Below are 18,779 nucleotides of genomic sequence, written 5' to 3'. Positions count from 1 at the left end.
TCCCCATGGTCCTGACTGAGTCCCAGCATCCACTACGGACTACGAGAAATAGATTTATCGGTAAGTAAAATCTTATTTTTGATGCGACAAAAGATAATCGAATCATTGCTGGTCACTTTTTTTTCTTTTTTTTATGCCAAAGGTATTTTTAAAGGTGTCCTTTACTCCTTAAAGTGAATGGGAACCCCAATTAGTGCACAGTGTTAACTCTCCATGCTTCAGGCAAGGTTACTATTCCCAATCCTAGTCCACGTGGATCGTAAAGTATAAAAAAAAAAAGAAAAAAGAAAAAATTAAGAAAATTGTAAAAAAATAAATAAAAATCAGGTTTACCTTTTTCCTGTGTTGACCATCGGCATATCAATGTTTTGTCCATGTCGACCTTTTAACCCTGTTGATCATTAGTGGTCCACCTATTGACTGTCGACCTAGCATCCGGATACCTTTGCCAGCGTGGTATGTCCTGTACACAAGCAGACCGAACAATGCACATGGTAAACATTCTATACTTTTGGGTTGAGCTGCTATTGTGTTGTGGCGCTGCTGTCCATCTGCTTTGCAAATGCCAACTGTCCACTTGGTTGTTGGAGCATTCGGTTAAACTGTATCAAGTGAGCTTGAAATTCTAGAGTTTGGGCTTTATTTATACACACTCCTTTCAGTGAAACAGACATTGGTAGGCAGTCAGTTGTCTGTATAGGTCAGTGATGGCTAACCTTGACACTCCAGCTGCTGTTGCACTACATATCCAAGCATGCCCTGCTACAGTTTTGTTATTTGGCCATGCTAAAACTGATGCAGGGCATGCTGGGATGTGTAGTTCAACAACAGCTGGAGTGTCAAGGTTAGCCATCATTGGTATAGGTGGTCTTCAGTTTGTCGGCGGCCGTGCTCCCGACGACCAGCATACCAGCACCGGAATCCCGACTGCTGGCATACCGACGGCTTTTCTCCCTCGTGGCGCCCGCAGCTGTCGGTATGCTGGTGGTCTGAATTCCGCCGCCGACATAACATACTACATCCGTCTGTATGGCAGTTATCTTGCAAATACTTTTCCCTGGTGCTATTTTTTTATTTTTATTTTTTTTAAGGCTACGAAACACCATTTAGTGCAAAATGACAGTATGTGGTTAATTCTGTAATTGTTTTTTTCTTTCTACTATTTGTTTTTTCAACTGCTAGGCGGAAGACTCCTATGATACAAAGGTTGTCCTGTGCTGCTATTCTGCTGTTAACTTCTATTACTACAAGTACACAATTGATGGACTTAATGTGTTTGCTGTCAGTATCCTTTATCATGCAAGTGCATATTTTTAGCTTTAGTTGTCAACCTTGGTAGCATTATGCAGAAGTGGCCAGTGGTGCGAGTTCCTGTTAAATGGCACAAGCAGAACAAGCAAAATACTGATGTGCTGATCGTATTAGCAATTGTGTATATAGGCCCTCATTCCGAGTTGATCGCTCGTTATTTTTCATCGCATCGCAGTGAAATTTTGCTTAGTGCGCATGCGCAATAGTCGCACTGCGACTGCGCCAAGTAACTTTGCTATGAAGATAGGATTTTTACTCACGGCTTTTTCTTCGCTCCGGCGATCGTAGTGTGATTGACAGGAAATGGGTGTTACTGGGCGGAAACACTGCGTTTTAGGGGCGTGTGGATGAAAACGCTACCGTTTCCGGAAAAAATGCAGGAGTGGCCGGAGAAACGGGGGAGTGTCTGAGCGAACGCTGGGTGTGTTTCTGACGTCAATCCAGGAACGACAAGCACTGAACTGATCGCACAGGCAGAGTAAGTGTGGAGCTACTCTAAAACTGCTAAGTAGTTTGTGATCGCAATAATGCGAATACATCGGTCGCAATTTTAGGATGCTAAGATACACTCCCAGTAGGCGTAGGCTTAGCGTGTGTAACTCTGCTAAATTCGCCTTGCGACCGATCAACTCGGAATGAGGGCCATAATTTTAGGCTAATGTTGGACATCTTTTCTCAGCTGAATTTTCTTATAGTATGTTGATGAATGCACATACCTGAAAGGACCTATATAAGCGGGTTTTAAAATGGAGATATGCATTGGCTAAATTGTCTAGCAACTCGCTCATATTCAGAAAAAAAGGATCTCAACATTAAATTAGTTGTTTCTTTTCTTGATACTTTTCCACAAGGGAAGATCTCATTTTAAATGGGAGGTAGGGTAAGTAATCACGAATGGGAAAAATAATCGATGGTAGACTTACTGTTGATAACTCTATTTCTGCTAAATCCACAGGATTACATTGCGATATGAAGTAGCCAGTGGCGTAACTACTGCCCCCGCAGCCCTCGCGGTGGCTTGGGGGCACAGGGCTGCGGGGGCACCACTGATTTAGCGCAGATTGACATGCGGACGAGCGTCTGCATGTTAATCTGCGGTCTCCTCTCCCTGCGGTTTCCTCCTTCCCTCCGCTGCTGTAAGGAGGGACACGGAGGGCACAGCGTGCGCCTCTCCTGTGTCCCTTCTGGGTCTCCGGCGGGTCTAATAAAGGAAGTGCCGTTCGTGAGCTCTGATTGGCTCACGAACCGGCACTTCCTTTAACAGACCCGCCGGAGACCCAGAGAGGCGCGCGCTGTGCCCTCCGTGTCCCTCCAACACAAAACCGCGGGGGAGCGTGGGGGGCACTGGGGGAGCATATGCGGCACAGGGGAAGGGGGCTTATGTGGCACTGGGGGCATATGTGTACCTGGCACATGGGGGGGGGGGAAGGGGGCTGTATTTGGCACTGGGGGCATGTGAGTACCTGGCACTGTGGGGGAATATCTGGCACCGGGGGCATATGTGGCATTGGGGGGGGGGTATATGTGTACCTGACACTTGGGGGGGCTATATTTGGCACTGGGGGCATGTGAGTACCTGGCACTGGGGGGGGGGGGGGGGGGATATCTGGCACTGGGAGAGCACAGCCCTAGAAACAAGCACTACCCACCCCAGCAACAAGCACTACCCCCCCCCCCCAGCAACAAGCACTCCCCCCCCCCAGCACTACCCCCCCAGCAACAAGCACTACCCCCCCAGCAACAAGCACTACCCCCCAGCACTACCCCCCAGCAACAAGCACTACCCCCCAGCAACGAGCATGACACCCAGTGCATGAAACCCCTGGCAACGAGCATGACACCCAGTGCATGAAACCCCTGGCAACGAGTATGACACCCAGTGCATGAAACCCCTGGCAACGAGCATGACACCCAGTGCATGAAACCCCTGGCAACGAGCATGGCACCCAGTGCATGAAACCCCTGGCAACGAGCATGACACCCAGTGCATGAAACCCCTGGCAACGAGCATGACACCCAGTGCATGAAACCCCTGGCAACGAGCATGACACCCAGTGCATGAAACCCCTGGCAACGAGCATGACACCCAGAGCATGAAAACCCCTGGCACCGTGCAGGTAATTTAAAAGTAATTAGAAGCCTTACTGTAGGACTTAATGTGTAATGGGCATTACGGTGTGTGTCATAATGTGTCACAGGCATTACGGTGTGTGGCATACTATATCACGGGCATTGTGGTATAATGTATAACGGGCATTGCGGTGTGTGGCATAGGGTATAACGGGCATTGCAGTATGTGTCACAGGCTTTACGGTGTATGGTATACTATATCACGGGCATTGTGATATGTGGTATAATGTCTCCGGGTCATTGCAGTGTGTGGCATAATGTCTCAGGGTCATTGCAGTGTGTGGCATAATGTATCACGGACATTGCGGTGTGTGTCATAATGTGTCACAGACATTGTGCTATAATGTATCAGGGGCATTGCGGTGTGTGGCATAGGTTATAACGGGCATTGCGGTATGTGTCGCAGGCATTACGGTGTTTGGTATACTATATCACGGGCAATGTGGTATAATGTCTCGGGGTCATTGCAGTGTGTGGCATAATGTATCACGGACATTGCGGTGTGTGTAATAATGTGTCAGGCATTACGGTGTGTTGTATACTAGATCACGAGCATTGTGGTATAATGTCTCAGGGTCATTGCGGTGTGCCCATAATGTGTCACAGACATTGTATGTGCTATAATGTATCGGGCATTGCAGTGTGTGGCATAATGTATAACGGGCATTGCGGTGTGTGTCATGATGTGTCACGGACATTGTATGTGCTATAATGTATCAGGGGCATTGCAGTGTGTAACATAATGTATAACGGGCATTGCGATTCCTGTCATAATGTGTCACAGGCATTACGGTGTGTGGTATAATGTGTCAGGCATTACGGTGTATGGTATACTATATCACGGGCATTGTGATATGTGGTATAATGTCTCGGGGTCATTGCAGTGTGTGGCATAATGTATCACGGACATTGCGGTGTGTGTGTAATAATGTGTCAGGCATTACGGTGTGTTGTATACTAGATCACGAGCATTGTGGTATAATGTCTCAGGGTCATTGCGGTGTGTCATAATGTGTCACAGACATTGTATGTGCTATAATGTATCAGGGGCATTGCAGTGTATAGCATAATGTATAACGGGCATTGCGATTCCTGTCATAATGTGTCACAGGCCTTACGGTGTGTGGCATAATGTGTCGGGGGCATTACGGTGTGTGCATTATTGTGTGTGGCGTAATGTCTAAGGGCCATTGCAGTATGTGGCATAATGTATACTGGGCATTACTATAAGGAGGAAAAATGACAAATAATGTAAGGGGCATGAATCAGGATTATTTTTCTTTCCTGTGGTGGCTAACGTCTGGGCGTGCAGGTTGCAAAACTGGGGTATGAGGTAGTGTCTTCCTGCAATGCCATGCCCCTTTATGCGAAGCCACACCCATTTCTACGAATCCACGCCCCTTTTTTGCGACTCTTATTTATCCCTTTACTAGTGCCAATTGTGGGGGATGGGGGGCGCCAAATAATTTTTTGGCTTAGGGGAGAAAAATTTCTAGTTATGCCACTAGAGGTTGCGACAGCGGATTGGCACTAAACAATCAAAGCTTTCGTCCTCCCAGAATGCAACGGCCCCTCCCTATATCCCCGCCTCCTGGCTCAGGCAATTCAGTTGTTTTCCAAAGCTCAAGACGGGAACATCATAGAGAGCCCTAATCAGATGAGAAGCACACATGCACACCCATCCGTACAAGAAGGAAGAGTTTAGTAAGTGAAAGGAACCTCAAATCTGATGCATCAGGGTGGGATCTCTGTGTATCCTGTGGACTTAGGAGAAATAGAGTTATCAACGGTAAGTCTACCATAACTATTATTTCTCCTGCAGGGTCCTCAGGTTATCCACAGGATTATTTATTTATTAACAGTATCTTATATAGTGCAGCAAATTCCGTTGCGCTTTACAATTGGAACAGGATAACATTGGAACGTCCCAAAGCAATTTAGTGGTGGCGACGCTCCTGATTGGAAAGGAGAATCCTTTGCCCGAATTCAGAGCCCTGGGAGGCAAAGGTATCAAAGGCAGAATGTCTAATGAATGTGTTAATGGAAGACCATGTGGCTGCCTTACATATCTGTTCTGCTGAAGCGCCACGTTGTACTGCCCGTGATGGATCTACCTTACGAGTAGAGTGAGCAGAGACATTAGCCGGAACAGGGAGATCAGCTTGAGACTATGCTTCTGAAATAGTCATTCGAAGCCACCTCGCCAGTGTCTGCTTGTCAGCAGGCCATCCCATCTCTTGTGAAATATGTAGAGAACGAAGAAAGTGTCTGTTATTCTGATGGCACTGGTACAATCCACATAGATCCTTAAAGCGTGGACTATGCCCAACGATGCGTCTCCCACAGAAAAGTTTGGCCCTTGGAAGGCTAGGACTACAATTTCTTTGTTAAGGTGGAATTTAGACACCACCCAGATTTGGTTCTGAGAACCGCTCTATCTGGATAAAAAAAAATCAGAAAAGGAGGGAGACATAACAATGCCCCTGATTCTGAGCATTGTTTGAATTACCTGTTGTGAGAATCCTCTTGCTTTCAGGATGGAAGTCTCAAGAGCCATGCTGTCAAAGACAGTCGATCCAGGTGCTTGTGATAGCAAGGACCCTGAGACAGTAGATCTGGACGTTGAGGGAGTAGGAATGGAGCATCCATTAACAGCCTCTGAAGATCTGTGTACCAGTGTCTTCTCGACCAAGCCGGAGCTATTAGTATCACAACGCCCCTTCCTTGTTTTGCAGAGGGCGATCGGTGGAAATACCTAGGCCAGACGAAAGTCCCATCTTACTGACAGGGCACCCACAAAGATTGCTTTGGGATCCTTTTTTCTTGACCCCGTATGTGGGAACTTTGTTGTTCTGACGGGACGCCATGAGATATATCTCCGGTAACCCCCACTTGTCTACCAGAATTTGGAGGACCTAGGGGTGTAATGCCCTTTCGTTTGCATGAATGACGTGTCGACTGAGAAAATCCGCTTCCCAGTTTAGGACTCCTGGAATGAACACTGCGGACAAGGCTGGATGATGAAGTTCTGCCCAATTTAATGTGTGATTTACCTCCTTCATTGCGTTTTGGCTGCGAGTTCCTCCCTGATGGTTGAGGTACGCTACTGCCGTTGCATTGTCCAAGCGGATTTGGACTGGTTTTCCCTGAAGGATGTCCTTTGCCTAAATAAGTGCCATATATATGGCCCAAAGTTTCAATATATTTATTGGCAGGCAACTTTCTTCATTGGTCCACTGCCCCTGGAAGCAATTTTCCTGACACCGCTCCCCAGCCCTGGCATCCGTTGTCAGAATTTCCCAATCTGATATCCAAAATGGTCTCCCTTTGTCCAGATGGGATGTCTGTAGCCACCAGGCTAATGACCTCCTTACTTCCAGAGGAAGGACCATTGTCTGCGTTTTTATTGTCTGATGAAAATCGTTCCATTTGTAAAGGATCAGACGTTGCAGAGGCCATGAGTGGAATTGAGCATACTCCACCATGTCGAATGTTGACACCATCAATCCCATCACATGGATTGCTGCGTGAATGGATACCCTTTGATTGTGTCGCAGCTCCTGTATCCTTTACTGAATTTTGGATATTTTGTTCAGAGGTAAAATTACTCTCTGGGGTATATTCAATTAAAGTCTGATCCATTCCGACATGTATTTGTCGGAATGGATCAGACAACCCCTATTCAATCCCATCTTAATTCGACTTTTTCAAGTCAAATTAAGATGGGACGCAGAGGAGGAGAAGGGGGGCGAGCCGCAGGGGACAGCCGGCGGGCATACAGGGAGATCAGCAGCAGGATGTCACTCAGCCACCCGACCTCACGGCAGCTTCCACCCGGCTCCAGCAGCGTACTGGAACCCTGGAATCGGGTGGAAGCTGCCGTGAGGTCGGGCGGGCAAAATATTGAATAGGTCGAATCTGGATTCGACCTTAAAAAGTCGAAAACTGCCGTCTTTTCGACAGACTGCAGTTTTCGACTTCAATTGAATATTCCCCTCTGAAGCCCTGAATCCAACACAGCCCCCAAGTGAGTTATCAGTTGTGATGGAGCCAGGGATGACTTTGCCCAGTTTATGAGCCAACCGTGTCTCTTCAAACAAGCTATTGTCTGTTGCAGATACCACTGAAGCAGTTCCTGAGATTGTGCCAGGATTAATAAATCGTTGAGGTATGGAAAAATCCTTATCCCCTGCTGACTGAGAGAGGATGCCGTTACCACCATAATTTTGGTGAACACTCTGGGAACTGTGGCCAGTCCAATTGGTAGGGCCTGAAACTGAAAATGTTACCCGAGGATAGCAAACCGGAACATGTAGGTAAGCATCCTGGATATCTAGGGATACCATAAAATCCACCGGCACTATGGCCAAAATAATGGAACGTAAAGTCTCCATATGAAACAGAGGCACCCAAATGTACTTGTTAAGCACTTTGAGATTGAGCATGGGCCGGAACGACCCATTTGGCTTCTGGACTAGAAACAGGTTGGAATAAAAAACCTTGTCCTCGTTGCACAGGAGGAACTGGAATTATCACTCCTGACTGAAGCAACTTTTGAACTGACTCTTGCAAAGCCCTGGCCTTCGTTTCCACTGGAGACTGGCTGGTACAAAAAACCTTTTGAGGATGGTGTTTCCTGAAAGCAAACTCATAACCGTGAGATACCGCTTCTTGCACCCAGGCATCTGTTGTAGACTGCTGCCAGACCTGTGCAAACTGAAGAAGTCGGCCTCCCACCCTGGGTTCCCCCAGGTGGAGGCCCGCACCATTAGGCTGATTTATCTTCTGATTTGGAAGCCGGCCCTCTGGTAACCCAATGCTTTTTAGTCTTACCAGACTTGTCAGATTGAGACTGTTTGCCATAACCCTTTCCTTTTGCTTTTCCTCGAGTCCGAAAGGGCTGAAAAGCTGGAAATCTAGTCTTGGATTTGTGTGTGAAAGGAAACTCCACTTTCTTGGAGTCTGCTTCTGACTCCAAAATACTGTTTAATTCTTTTCCAAAAAGGAATATCTCCAGTAAAAGGCAAAGTCTCTAAAACCTTCTTGGATTCTGAGTCTGCTTTCCATGTACGTAGCCAAACCGCTCTGCGAGCTGCTACTGCTGAGAGGCAATTGTACTCGTATCCAAGGCTGCTTCATCCATAAAAATAGCTGCCTGTTTGATATGTGCAATATGGGATTTTTGCTCTCTAGATGCCAATGAAAGATCATCCTCCAATGCATCAGCCCATGCTGCCACTGCTTTTGCCATCCAGGCTGAAGCCATGGCTGGTCTTTATGAAGGAGAAAATGGTTTTTAGAAAACCATCTTTCTATTTTGTCCTAGAGGATGTTGGGGACACCAAAAAAACCATGGGGTATAGACTGGATCCGCAGGAGACATGGGCACATTAAGACTTTCAAAGGGGCGTGACCTGGCTCCTCCCTCTATATCCCACCCCAGACTCAGTTTAGAAAATGTTCCCTGCGAGACGGAGGCACTCGGGGGAGCTCTACTGAGTTTCTCTGAAAAGACTTATGTTAGGTTTTTTATTTTCAGGGAGGTCTGCTGGCTACAGCCTCCCTGCTTCATGGGACTGAGGGGAGAGCAGTCTAGACCCACTTCTAATGAGTTTCAGGGCTCTGCTGCTGCTGACAGGATGCCTCCGCACCTGAGGGGAGATGAACGCCGGGTACTCTCGGATGCTCGCTCCCACAGCCTGCCGTCACCCCCTTTCAGAGCCAGAAGTCAGAAGACAGGTGAGTATGTAAAAGAAAAGAAGACTTCTCTTCACTAAGACAGCATTACAGAGGTACCGCACAGCAAGTGCACAGTGCGCGCCGGGCTCCCATACAGTACACACCGCTGGGGGGGGCGCCCTGGGGAGCCTGTTTACCTCAGAAAAGCTGGCTAGTGGGACTAAAAGTGCCTAGGCACAGTCCAAAACCCCCGCCAGGATAAATAAATATATATATTTAAGCGGGACGAAGGGCGCCATTATGGGGGTGGAGCTTCTTCCTCACTGCTCACTCGGCGCCATTTCCTCCTCCACACAAGCAGCGCTGGTCCTTCCTCACAAGCAGCAAGTACCAGGGGCATAAGAAAACAAGGGGGGCAGAATTAATAGATAAATATAGCGCTGCAGCTCTGGGGCACTTGAGGGTGTTTTCAGACCTGCATTTTGGCACTGGGGTGTGAGCTGGCTTTTTCCATTTGTGTTCCCTGACGGGCTTTGATTTGGGTGCTGTTTTCAGTGGACGACATGTTTGAGACAGATTATTCCTCTCAGGGGGATAATTTATTGGGGACACCAAATGTTTTGGGGGTGGCCCTGTCGGCACCGCTGACTGGTTATCTACTTTGAATACTTTAAATGCTAAGGTCACTCTTTTAAATCAAAAGTTTGATCAGTCTGAATCTCAAATCCTGGTGTGGAAGAGATCAATGGAGGACCCTTTATTGCAGGTCCAGGGCCCTCCGGGGTCGCTCAAACGTGGTGTTGACCAATTAGTTGACACAGATACCGACACAGACTCTGAGGCTGATGTCGACTATGCTGATTCCAGATTAGATCCTAAATTAGCTAAGAGTATCCAGTATATGATTGTAGCTGTTAAAGACATATTACATATTGATGAGGACCCTATTACACCTGAAACGAGGGTCCTTATTTACAAGGAAAAGAGACGCTCAGTTGCTTTTCCTCCATGTTTGGAACTAAATGACCTCTTTGATGGCATTTGGAACACGCCTGATAAAAAATTTCTAATTCCTAACCGGATCAAGGTGGCGTACCCCTTTCCCGCGGCTGATAGGGAAAAGTGGGAAACACCACCCACAGTTGACAAGGCCCTAGTGCTCTTGTCAAAACAGGTAGCCCTCCCTGCGGCTCAGTCGACGACCCTTAAGGAGACGGCTGATCGTAAGCAGGAGGCTACTTTGAAAGCTATTTTTACAACCAAGGGGACGCAGCTTAGGCCTCTTATTGCGTCAGCGTGGGTAAGTAGCGCTATTGAAAAATGGGCTGAAAGTTTTTTGTCTTCCGATTTGGATAATCTTAATAGGGATAGCATCCTAGTGACGCTTGGTTATATCAGGGACGTGGCTGCGTACTTGAAAGAGGCTGCAAGAGATGCTGGCCTCCTGTGTGCTAAGGCTAATGCTATGTCAGTTGCGGCTAGGCGAGCGCTTTGGACTCGCCAGTGGAATGCTGACGCCGATTCCAAGAAAAATATGGGAGTCCCTTCCATTTAAGGGAGGTGAACTTTTTGGGGATGGCCTTACTGATTTGGTATCGGCGGCCACCGCGGGTAAGTCGACCTATTTACCTTATGTTCCTGCGCAACAAAAGAAACCACACTATCAAATGCAGTCCTTTCGGCCCAACAAGTATAAAAGAGGCCGAGGTAATTTCTTCCTTGCTACCAGAGGTAGAGGAAGGGGCAAGAGAACACCCGTCTCCTCGGGTTCCCAGGAGCAGAAGTCCTCCCCGGCTTCTGCCAAATCCACTGCATGACGCCGGGTCTCCCCTACAGGAGACCGCACCGGTGGGGGCACGTCTAAAGCTCTTCAGTCAGGTCTGGGTTCGTTCGGACCTAGACCCTTGGGTGTTGCAAATTGTGACCCAAGGGTACAAACTGGAGTTTCAAGACTTTCCCCCTCGCCGTTTTTTCAAATCGACCTTACCAGCTTCGCTTCCAGACAGAGTTCTAGTCTGTGGAGCATCACAAAAATTGTGTCAAAATCAGGTTGTGGTCCCGGTTCCCCTGGCACAGCAAAGGGAGGGCTTTTATTCAAGCCTGTTTGTGGTACCAAAGCCGGATGGCTCGGAAAGACCAATCCTCAACCTGAAATCTCTAAATTTTTTCCTAAAGAAATTCAAATTCAAGATGGAGTCTCTCAGAGCGGTGATCTCCAGTCTGGAGGAGGGGGAATTCATCGTATCATTGGACATAAAGGATGCATACCTTCATGTCCCCATCTATCCCCCTCATCAAAGGTACCTCAGGTTTTCAATCCAGGATACTCATTACCAGTTTCAGACGTTGCCGTTTGGCCTGTCCACGGCTCCGAGGATTTTCACAAAAGTCATGGTAGAGATGATGGTTCTCCTCCGCAAGCGAGGAGTTACAATTATCCCATACTTGGACGATCTCCTGATAAAGGCGAGATCCAAAGACAAGTTGGTACAGGACATTGCACTGTCCCTATCGATTCTGCAACAGCACGGTTGGCTCTTAAACTTGCCGAAATCACAGTTAATCCCAACAACCCGGTTGGCGTTTTTAGGTATGATTCTGGACACAGTCCAGCAGAGCGTGTTCCTCCCTATGGAGAAAGCTCTGGAAATTCAGAGTTTGGTAAAACTCATTCTGAAACCAACAACAGTCTCCATTCATCAATTCATTCGGTTGCTGGGGAAGATGGTAGCGGCATACGAAGCCCTCCAGTTTGGGAGGTTCCATGCCAGAGTGTTTCAGTGGGACCTGTTGGACAAGTGGTCCGGATCCCACCTTCATATGCACCAGAGAATAATTCTATCTCCCAACACCAGAATCTCACTCCTGTGGTGGCTCCACAGCTCTTACCTCTTAGAGGGACGCAGGTTCGGGATCCAGGACTGGATCCTAGTGACCACGGATGCAAGTCTCCGAGGTTAGGGAGCAGTCGCACAAGGGGTGACCTTCCAAGGAAGATGGTCAGGTCCAGAGACTCATCTTCACATAAACATTCTGGAGCTAAGGGCCATTTACAACGGCCTTCTGCAAGCGGAGCATCTTCTTCGAAACCGGCCTGTCCTGATCCAATCGGACAATGTGACAGCAGTAGAATACATAAACCGCCAAGGCGGCACAAAGAGCAGGACAGCCATGGCAGAAGCCACAAAGATTCTCCGCTGGGCAGAGACACATACAAGCACTCTGTCAGCAATATTCCTTCCGGGGGTGGACAACTGGGAAGCAGACTTCCTCAGCAGACACGATCTACATCCAGGAGAGTGGATCCTCCATCAAGAGGTCTTCCCACTAGTGACAAGTCTTTGGGGGGTTCTCCACATAGACATGATGGCGTCTCGCCTCAACAGAAAACTTCTGAAGTATTGTTCCAGGTCCAGGGACCCTCAGGCGGCGGCAGTGGATGCACTGACGTCACCTTGGGTGTTTCGGTCGGTGTACATTTTCCCTCCGCTTCCTCTCATCTCAAAGGTTCTAAGAATTCTAAGAAAAATGAAGATTCCAGCGCTCCTTGTAGTTCCAGACTGGCCAAGGAGAATTTGGTACCCGGATCTTCAGGCGTTACTGGTCGAAGATCCCTGGCCTCTTCCTCTTCGCGAGGATCTGCTACGACAGGGGCCGTTCGTCTATCAGGACTTACAGCGGCTACGTTTGACGGCATGGCGGTTGAACGCCAGATTTTAGGCCAAAAGGGTATTCCCAGTGAAGTCATCCCTACCCTTATTCTTGCTAGGAAGGGTGTGACGTCAAAGCACTATCACCATATTTCGAGGAAATATGTTTCCTGGTGCGAGTCCAAGAAAGCTCCTGTGGAGAAGTTTGACCTTGGACGGTTTCTCCATTTTCTACAAAATGGAGTGGATGCGGGCCTTAAATTAGGCTCCATTAAGGTGCAGATTTCTGCCTTGTCAATTTTCTTTCAGAAACAATTGGCCTCACTTCCTGAGGTGCAGACCTTTGTAAAAGGGGTCCTGCACATACAACCTCCCTTTGTGCCCCCTGTGGCACCTTGGGACCTTAATGTGGTATTGACATTCCTTCAATCACATTGGTTTGAACCTTTATGTAAAGTGGAATTGAAATTCCTCACTTGGAAGGTTGTCATTTTGTTGGCATTGGCATCCGCAAGGCGGGTGTCTGAGTTAGCGGCCTTGTCTCACAAGAGCCCTTATTTGATCTTCCATGAAGATAGAGCAGAGTTGAGAACTCTGCAACAATTTCTGCCGAAGGTGGTTTCCTCTTTTCATATTAACAAACCTATTGTGGTGCCAGTGGCTACTGATGCTTTGGCTGAGGAAAAGTCTGTAGATGTGGTCAGAGCTTTGAAAATTTATGTCGCCAGAACGGCTCCAGTTAGGAAAACAGAGTCTCTGTTTGTCCTGTATGCTCCCAATAAGATTGGGTGTCCTGCTTCCAAGCAGACCATTGCCAGCTGGATATGTCAAACGATTCAGCAGGCTCATTCCACGGCAGGTTTGCTGTTGCCAAAATCGGTGAAGGCCCATTCCACTAGGAAGGTGGGCTCGTCCTGGGCGGCTGCTCGGGGTGTCTCGGCATTGCAACTTTGCCGAGCTGCTACTTGGTCGGGGTCAAACACGTTTGCTAAATTTTACAAGTTTGATACCTTGGCCGATGAGGACCTTAAGTTTGGTCAATCGGTGCTGCAGAGTCATCCGCACTCTCCCGCCCGCTATAGAGCTTTGGTATAAACCCCATAGTTTTTTTGGTATCCCCAACATCCTCTAGGACGAAATAGAAAATAGGATTTTAATACCTACCGGTAAATCCTTTTCTATGAGTCCGTAGAGTATGTTGGGCGCCCGTCCCAGTGCGTACTGTATCTGCAGTTTAGTTCTGGTTACACACAGATTGTGTTATGGTTTCTTTAGCTTGTTGCTGAATTTTGTTCATGTCCGTTGGCATGTGTTCAGTTTAATGCCATGTTATTCGGCATGTTTATGGCGTGAGCTGGTATAATGCTCACCTTGTTTGTTAATTCCTTTCCTCGAAATGTCAGTCTCTCCGGGCACAGTTCCAAACGGAGTCTGGGGAGGGATATAGAGGGAGGAGCCAGGTCACGCCCCTTTGAAAGTCTTAAAGTGCCCATGTCTCCTGCGGATCCCGTCTATACCCATGGTTTTTTTGGTGTCCCCAACATCCTCTACGGACTCTTAGAAAAGGATTTACCGGTAGGTATTAAGATCCTATTTTCCTATCCGTGACATCATTTAATATTTAAGGCAGAGGTAATGTAGATTTTCGTACAAATCGAATGACATGCATATCTACTTTGGAAGCCACCTCCCTTTATTAAACAGTCCCCAGCTGGAAGAGGATAATTGCAATTCCATTTCTTTTGGAATTCTAAACGTCTTAATGAGTGTAACCCAAGCATCTTGCATAAACTCAGCCCTAACTGTTTTGGGACGTTTAAACACAGGTGCCTTAGTTTTTAACAAAAGCTCTGCTGCCTTCTCTAAGGATAGAATAGCTTTCATAGCACTAATTAGCTTAGGTATGTCCACTGAGCTGAGGCCTTCATGATCGTCTCTGTATGCAGACCCGGAGTGCGATGAGTCCTCATTCTCCGACGAGTTCTCATCTGAAACATATTACACAATAAAAAAGACCAACAAAACCAGGTGCTGACTCTAAAGGGAAATCCTCTGTGATTAGTTAATGATTCTTAGTACACTTCTGCTTCATAAAGGATTTCACTGATTCCCCATGGTGTCAATTACAGTCCAATAAAATAGTTTTAAAAACACCACAATGAGTTATTGGTCATCATATGGTAATTGCATAAAACGCCTCATAATTAAGGACTACTTGCAAATAAAAGATTGTAAAAATGTACCCACGTATTTGCTATGTAGTTAATCCAGATGACCAATTACCATATAAACAATTTATAATTAATATCAATTGATCATTTAGCCCAAAAACATGATTATATAGCACACAATTCCATCAGTTTAAATGATCACATAGAAGGTTATCCTTATATCCTTGCTATATGTTGAATCAATTATTTATATGGCCAGGAAATATATATCAGATTACACTAATAATTTCCACAGGCAATTCTTTGTTCTCCCAGCTGTATCCTGTGCCAATCCGTCTGATTAGTAAAGCACAGTCTCTTAATTTGGGCACAGTCAGTTGGGACTGATACAATCTTTCCAATTGCTTTATATTCATACAAAGTAGCAAGTTAATAAAGCACAGTCTCATGTGTCCAGCAGGGGTTAGTTGATTAATAAGCCGTCAGTGCAGTAGCTTATAACTCTCTGTTTAGTAGTATAAATTGGGCTAATAATGATCACAATGTTCACTGAATCTATGTGGATCCACATTAAGGTCACAGTCACACGAACCACCTTTAATGCAGGGTAAAAGGGGCTTTGTTACACAACATTGCTCCTTTGCTGATGCATTTTAGAGTCTCCCAATGGAACTGGACAATCTCGCCATGTAACGTTCCCTCCTTGGAGTCTCATTTCCCGCACCGCAAGTCAATCTTAACGGGAGTCTCCCAGAGCCTTTAGCTGCAAAATCCGGATCCGTGTGCACACTCGCTCTTTGAACCAGATCCTGAGAGGTTAACCCAGCTTTGCAAGACAAACATGAAATGAGTGAAGGTGCTGATGTGGAGAGTGTATCCTCCTCACCCTTGCCTCTCTTAGACATGATAGATAAATCACACACCTGTATAGTGTTACTACACAATTTGTGACTGCAATCACTTTAAAATTTGTTTTAAGTGATATACAATCCGATCCCTCCTGCTTTGCACCAACATTGAGGATCGGAATACACAGAAACTGACAGACTTATAGTAAAGTCAGCAATCACACTAGCAATCAGTCACAGGATATACATTAGTATAATAAGCAATGTGAGCACATAATCAACTACAGATACATTTCAGGTATGTAGGAGAAACTTATTACTGCATTACTTTATATAGGAGTTTAAACGTATTCAGTCGCACAGGGAAAGAAACAGCAGCAATAGTTTAGACTCGTATGCATCAGGCACTTATCCAACTATTCGTACTCAAAGCTAGATAGAGACTTAGTACTGTATTACCCAGCTCAGGAGAGTGGGATACAGGGAGACTTCACCCTGCTTCCAGTATCGAACACTGACGTACCAGACATACAGCCGCCTATGCTGCTACTGGGTCCTTTTAGATACACAGCGTCTCAGACGGAAGCGGGAACTCAGTCCATGGCAGGAAACTGTTTATGAACCGGGGGGACGGGCGACCAAGGGAACGTCTTTCTCCCCACTGCTGACATCAACCCTAGGGATCGCGGCCTCATACTACCCATGGAGCTTATGTTCCCTGAGGCCTAGGGCTGGTGCACACGAGGTGGCAGCCGTGTCAGCGACTGTTCGGTAGTCTCCATCCCGAAACAGTGCGGCTATGTCTCGCGTTTTCCCCTACTAAGTGGAACCAATGCCTTACCTTCTCCCTGTGCTCCGCCACAGACTGATAACGTCTGCTGGACTTGCTAGTTCATCTTACACAGATGCCAGTCGAAACAGCACTGTACACGTGGGTAAGTGTTGTCACGACCCGGCAGGGAGTTGTTTGAGCGACTCTTTCTAAGGTACGTATAAGACGCTTTTTAGAAAGATCGCTCAAAAAACTAGTAAAGATTATAAAAATAAAAAAAAAGCTTATGACTGTTAAAACCAGCAGCCCATTGACCATGGTCCGGCTCCTGCCGCACCAAACAAAAAACTGATTTGCCTTAGCTAGGAGGCGGGGTTATAGAGACGGGCCCGTTGCATTCCAGGAGGCTGAAAGCTTTGATCGTTTGGTGCCAGTCCGCTGTCCCTACCTCATATGCCAATGTTATCCTGTGGATAACCTGTGGACCCTGCAGGAGAAATATGCATTTCACACGTTCTATTCTAAGCACTGAGCGAACACTGTCCAACTTGCTATTAGATTGGCCAGGGGATCCCGTGTTGATTACCCCACCACCATGATCCAGCATCTTTTTAAAGGCAAACTCCACCCTGACTTTTTCCTAATTGGCTGGCATTTAACACGTTTCTCTTACATCCTAGAGGATGCTGGGGTCCATATTAGTACCATGGGGTATAGACTGGTCCACCAGGAGCCATTGGCACTTTAAGAGTTTAATAGTGTGGGCTGGCTCCTCCCTCTATGGCCCTCATACCAGACTCCGTTTAGAAAATGTGGTCACAGCTAGGGGAGCTCTACAGAGCTTCTTTAGAAAAGTTTTTTGCTTTTTACAGGGAGGCTGCTGGTAACAACCTCCCTGAATCGAGGGACTGAGGGGAGGGGGGGGGGGGGGGGGGGGGGAGCAGTGTCCGCCCTGCAGGGTCTTGAGCCACTGCCTCCGCTGACTGGACATTAAGCTCCAGAGGGGACAGATCGCGCCCCCGCCACAGGGGAACGCTCACCCCGGCAGCATGCCGCCACCCCCTCAATGAGCTGAAGTTGGCGAGTTAGTCACTGTCCCCCCTTACAAGCGGGGGGTCAGTGTGATACGGACGGCTTAAGGGTGAGAGCGCGGTATTAACCGCGCTCCCGGATGGCTCATCGGTACTGCGGTGCAGCGCTGTGGGCCAGCAAGGTACCCTACACTGACCATTTCCAGCCTGTCTGGGTCCGCGGATCTCAGCCAGCACAGAATTCCTCAGGCCAGTATAATCTTAGAGCGGGAAGACTGCGCCATTGAAGTGGCAGAGCTTCTCAGAGCGGACCCTGCAGCGTTCAGCGCCATTTTGCCTGCCTGCAATCACTTCCACTGGATGTCCAGGTCCCTCCAGTGCAACTCCAACTATATGTACGGTACCAGGGGGTTGTAGAAGGGAGGGGGGGTGGCTGGGTCACCATTTTAAGGGACACAGCGCGGGTTGAGGTCTCCCTATACTCTCATAGTGCTGCATGTGGGTTGGCTCCAATATCTGTCTATCTGCCATTCTTGGGGGGGGAAACTCTATCTAAGTAAATATCCTGTGTGTCTGTGGGGTGTTTGGTGTGTGTGACAACATGTCTAGGGACGCTGTTTCATATGCTGCAGAGGATTTGTCTTCCCAGGAAGACTTCATACCATGTAATCAGGATTGCACTGTTGTAGCGCAGATCCCGGCTAGAGAGCCAGAATAGTTAGCCTCTCTTAGGGGGACTATTTCTCAGATTTCTGATAGGGTTGCTAGGACTGAGCATGCCACTCAGGTCCTACAATCCTCTATGGTTGTTTGGTCTGATACAGCTTTCTCGTGGTCCCCTGCGGTACATTCTCAAAAATGTGCACTTGCAATACTTATACAGGATGACACGGACACCGACTCTGACACTGCAGATGGTGACGGGGATGTGTCTAGGGGGACAGCATCACTTGCAAAGGGGGTGCAGTTGACCAAGTTGTATGGGATGTTTTACATATTTCTGACACAGCTCCTGAGCAGGAGGAGGCCTTTTTTACAAATAATAAAAAGCCCCCCCCCCGTCACCTTCCCGGCATCCAAAGAATTAAACGCTATCTTTGAAAAAGCCTTGGAAACTCCGGAAAAGAAATTTCAGATTCCTAAGAGGGTATTGGTTGCTTTTCCCTTCCCAGAGGAAGATAGGAAGA

General features: G+C 47.4%; 1 protein-coding gene across 2 annotated transcripts in view; it reads left to right on the top strand.

Annotated features, from left to right (window-relative positions):
* LOC134932375 (uncharacterized) overlaps positions 1-18,779 on the top strand; it is a 287,377-nt gene that overhangs the window by 133,306 nt on the left and 135,292 nt on the right. For both annotated transcript variants that reach the window (XM_063926742.1, XM_063926741.1), the window contains one exon: positions 1,183-1,285. In XM_063926742.1, the coding sequence (XP_063782812.1) occupies positions 1,183-1,285 (103 nt within the window). The remainder of the gene's footprint in view (positions 1-1,182; positions 1,286-18,779) is intronic.

Source organism: Pseudophryne corroboree, chromosome 6, assembly GCF_028390025.1.
Source record: "Pseudophryne corroboree isolate aPseCor3 chromosome 6, aPseCor3.hap2, whole genome shotgun sequence".
NCBI classification, from domain to species: domain Eukaryota; kingdom Metazoa; phylum Chordata; class Amphibia; order Anura; family Myobatrachidae; genus Pseudophryne; species Pseudophryne corroboree.
This window is presented reverse-complemented; position numbering and strand designations above follow the sequence as displayed.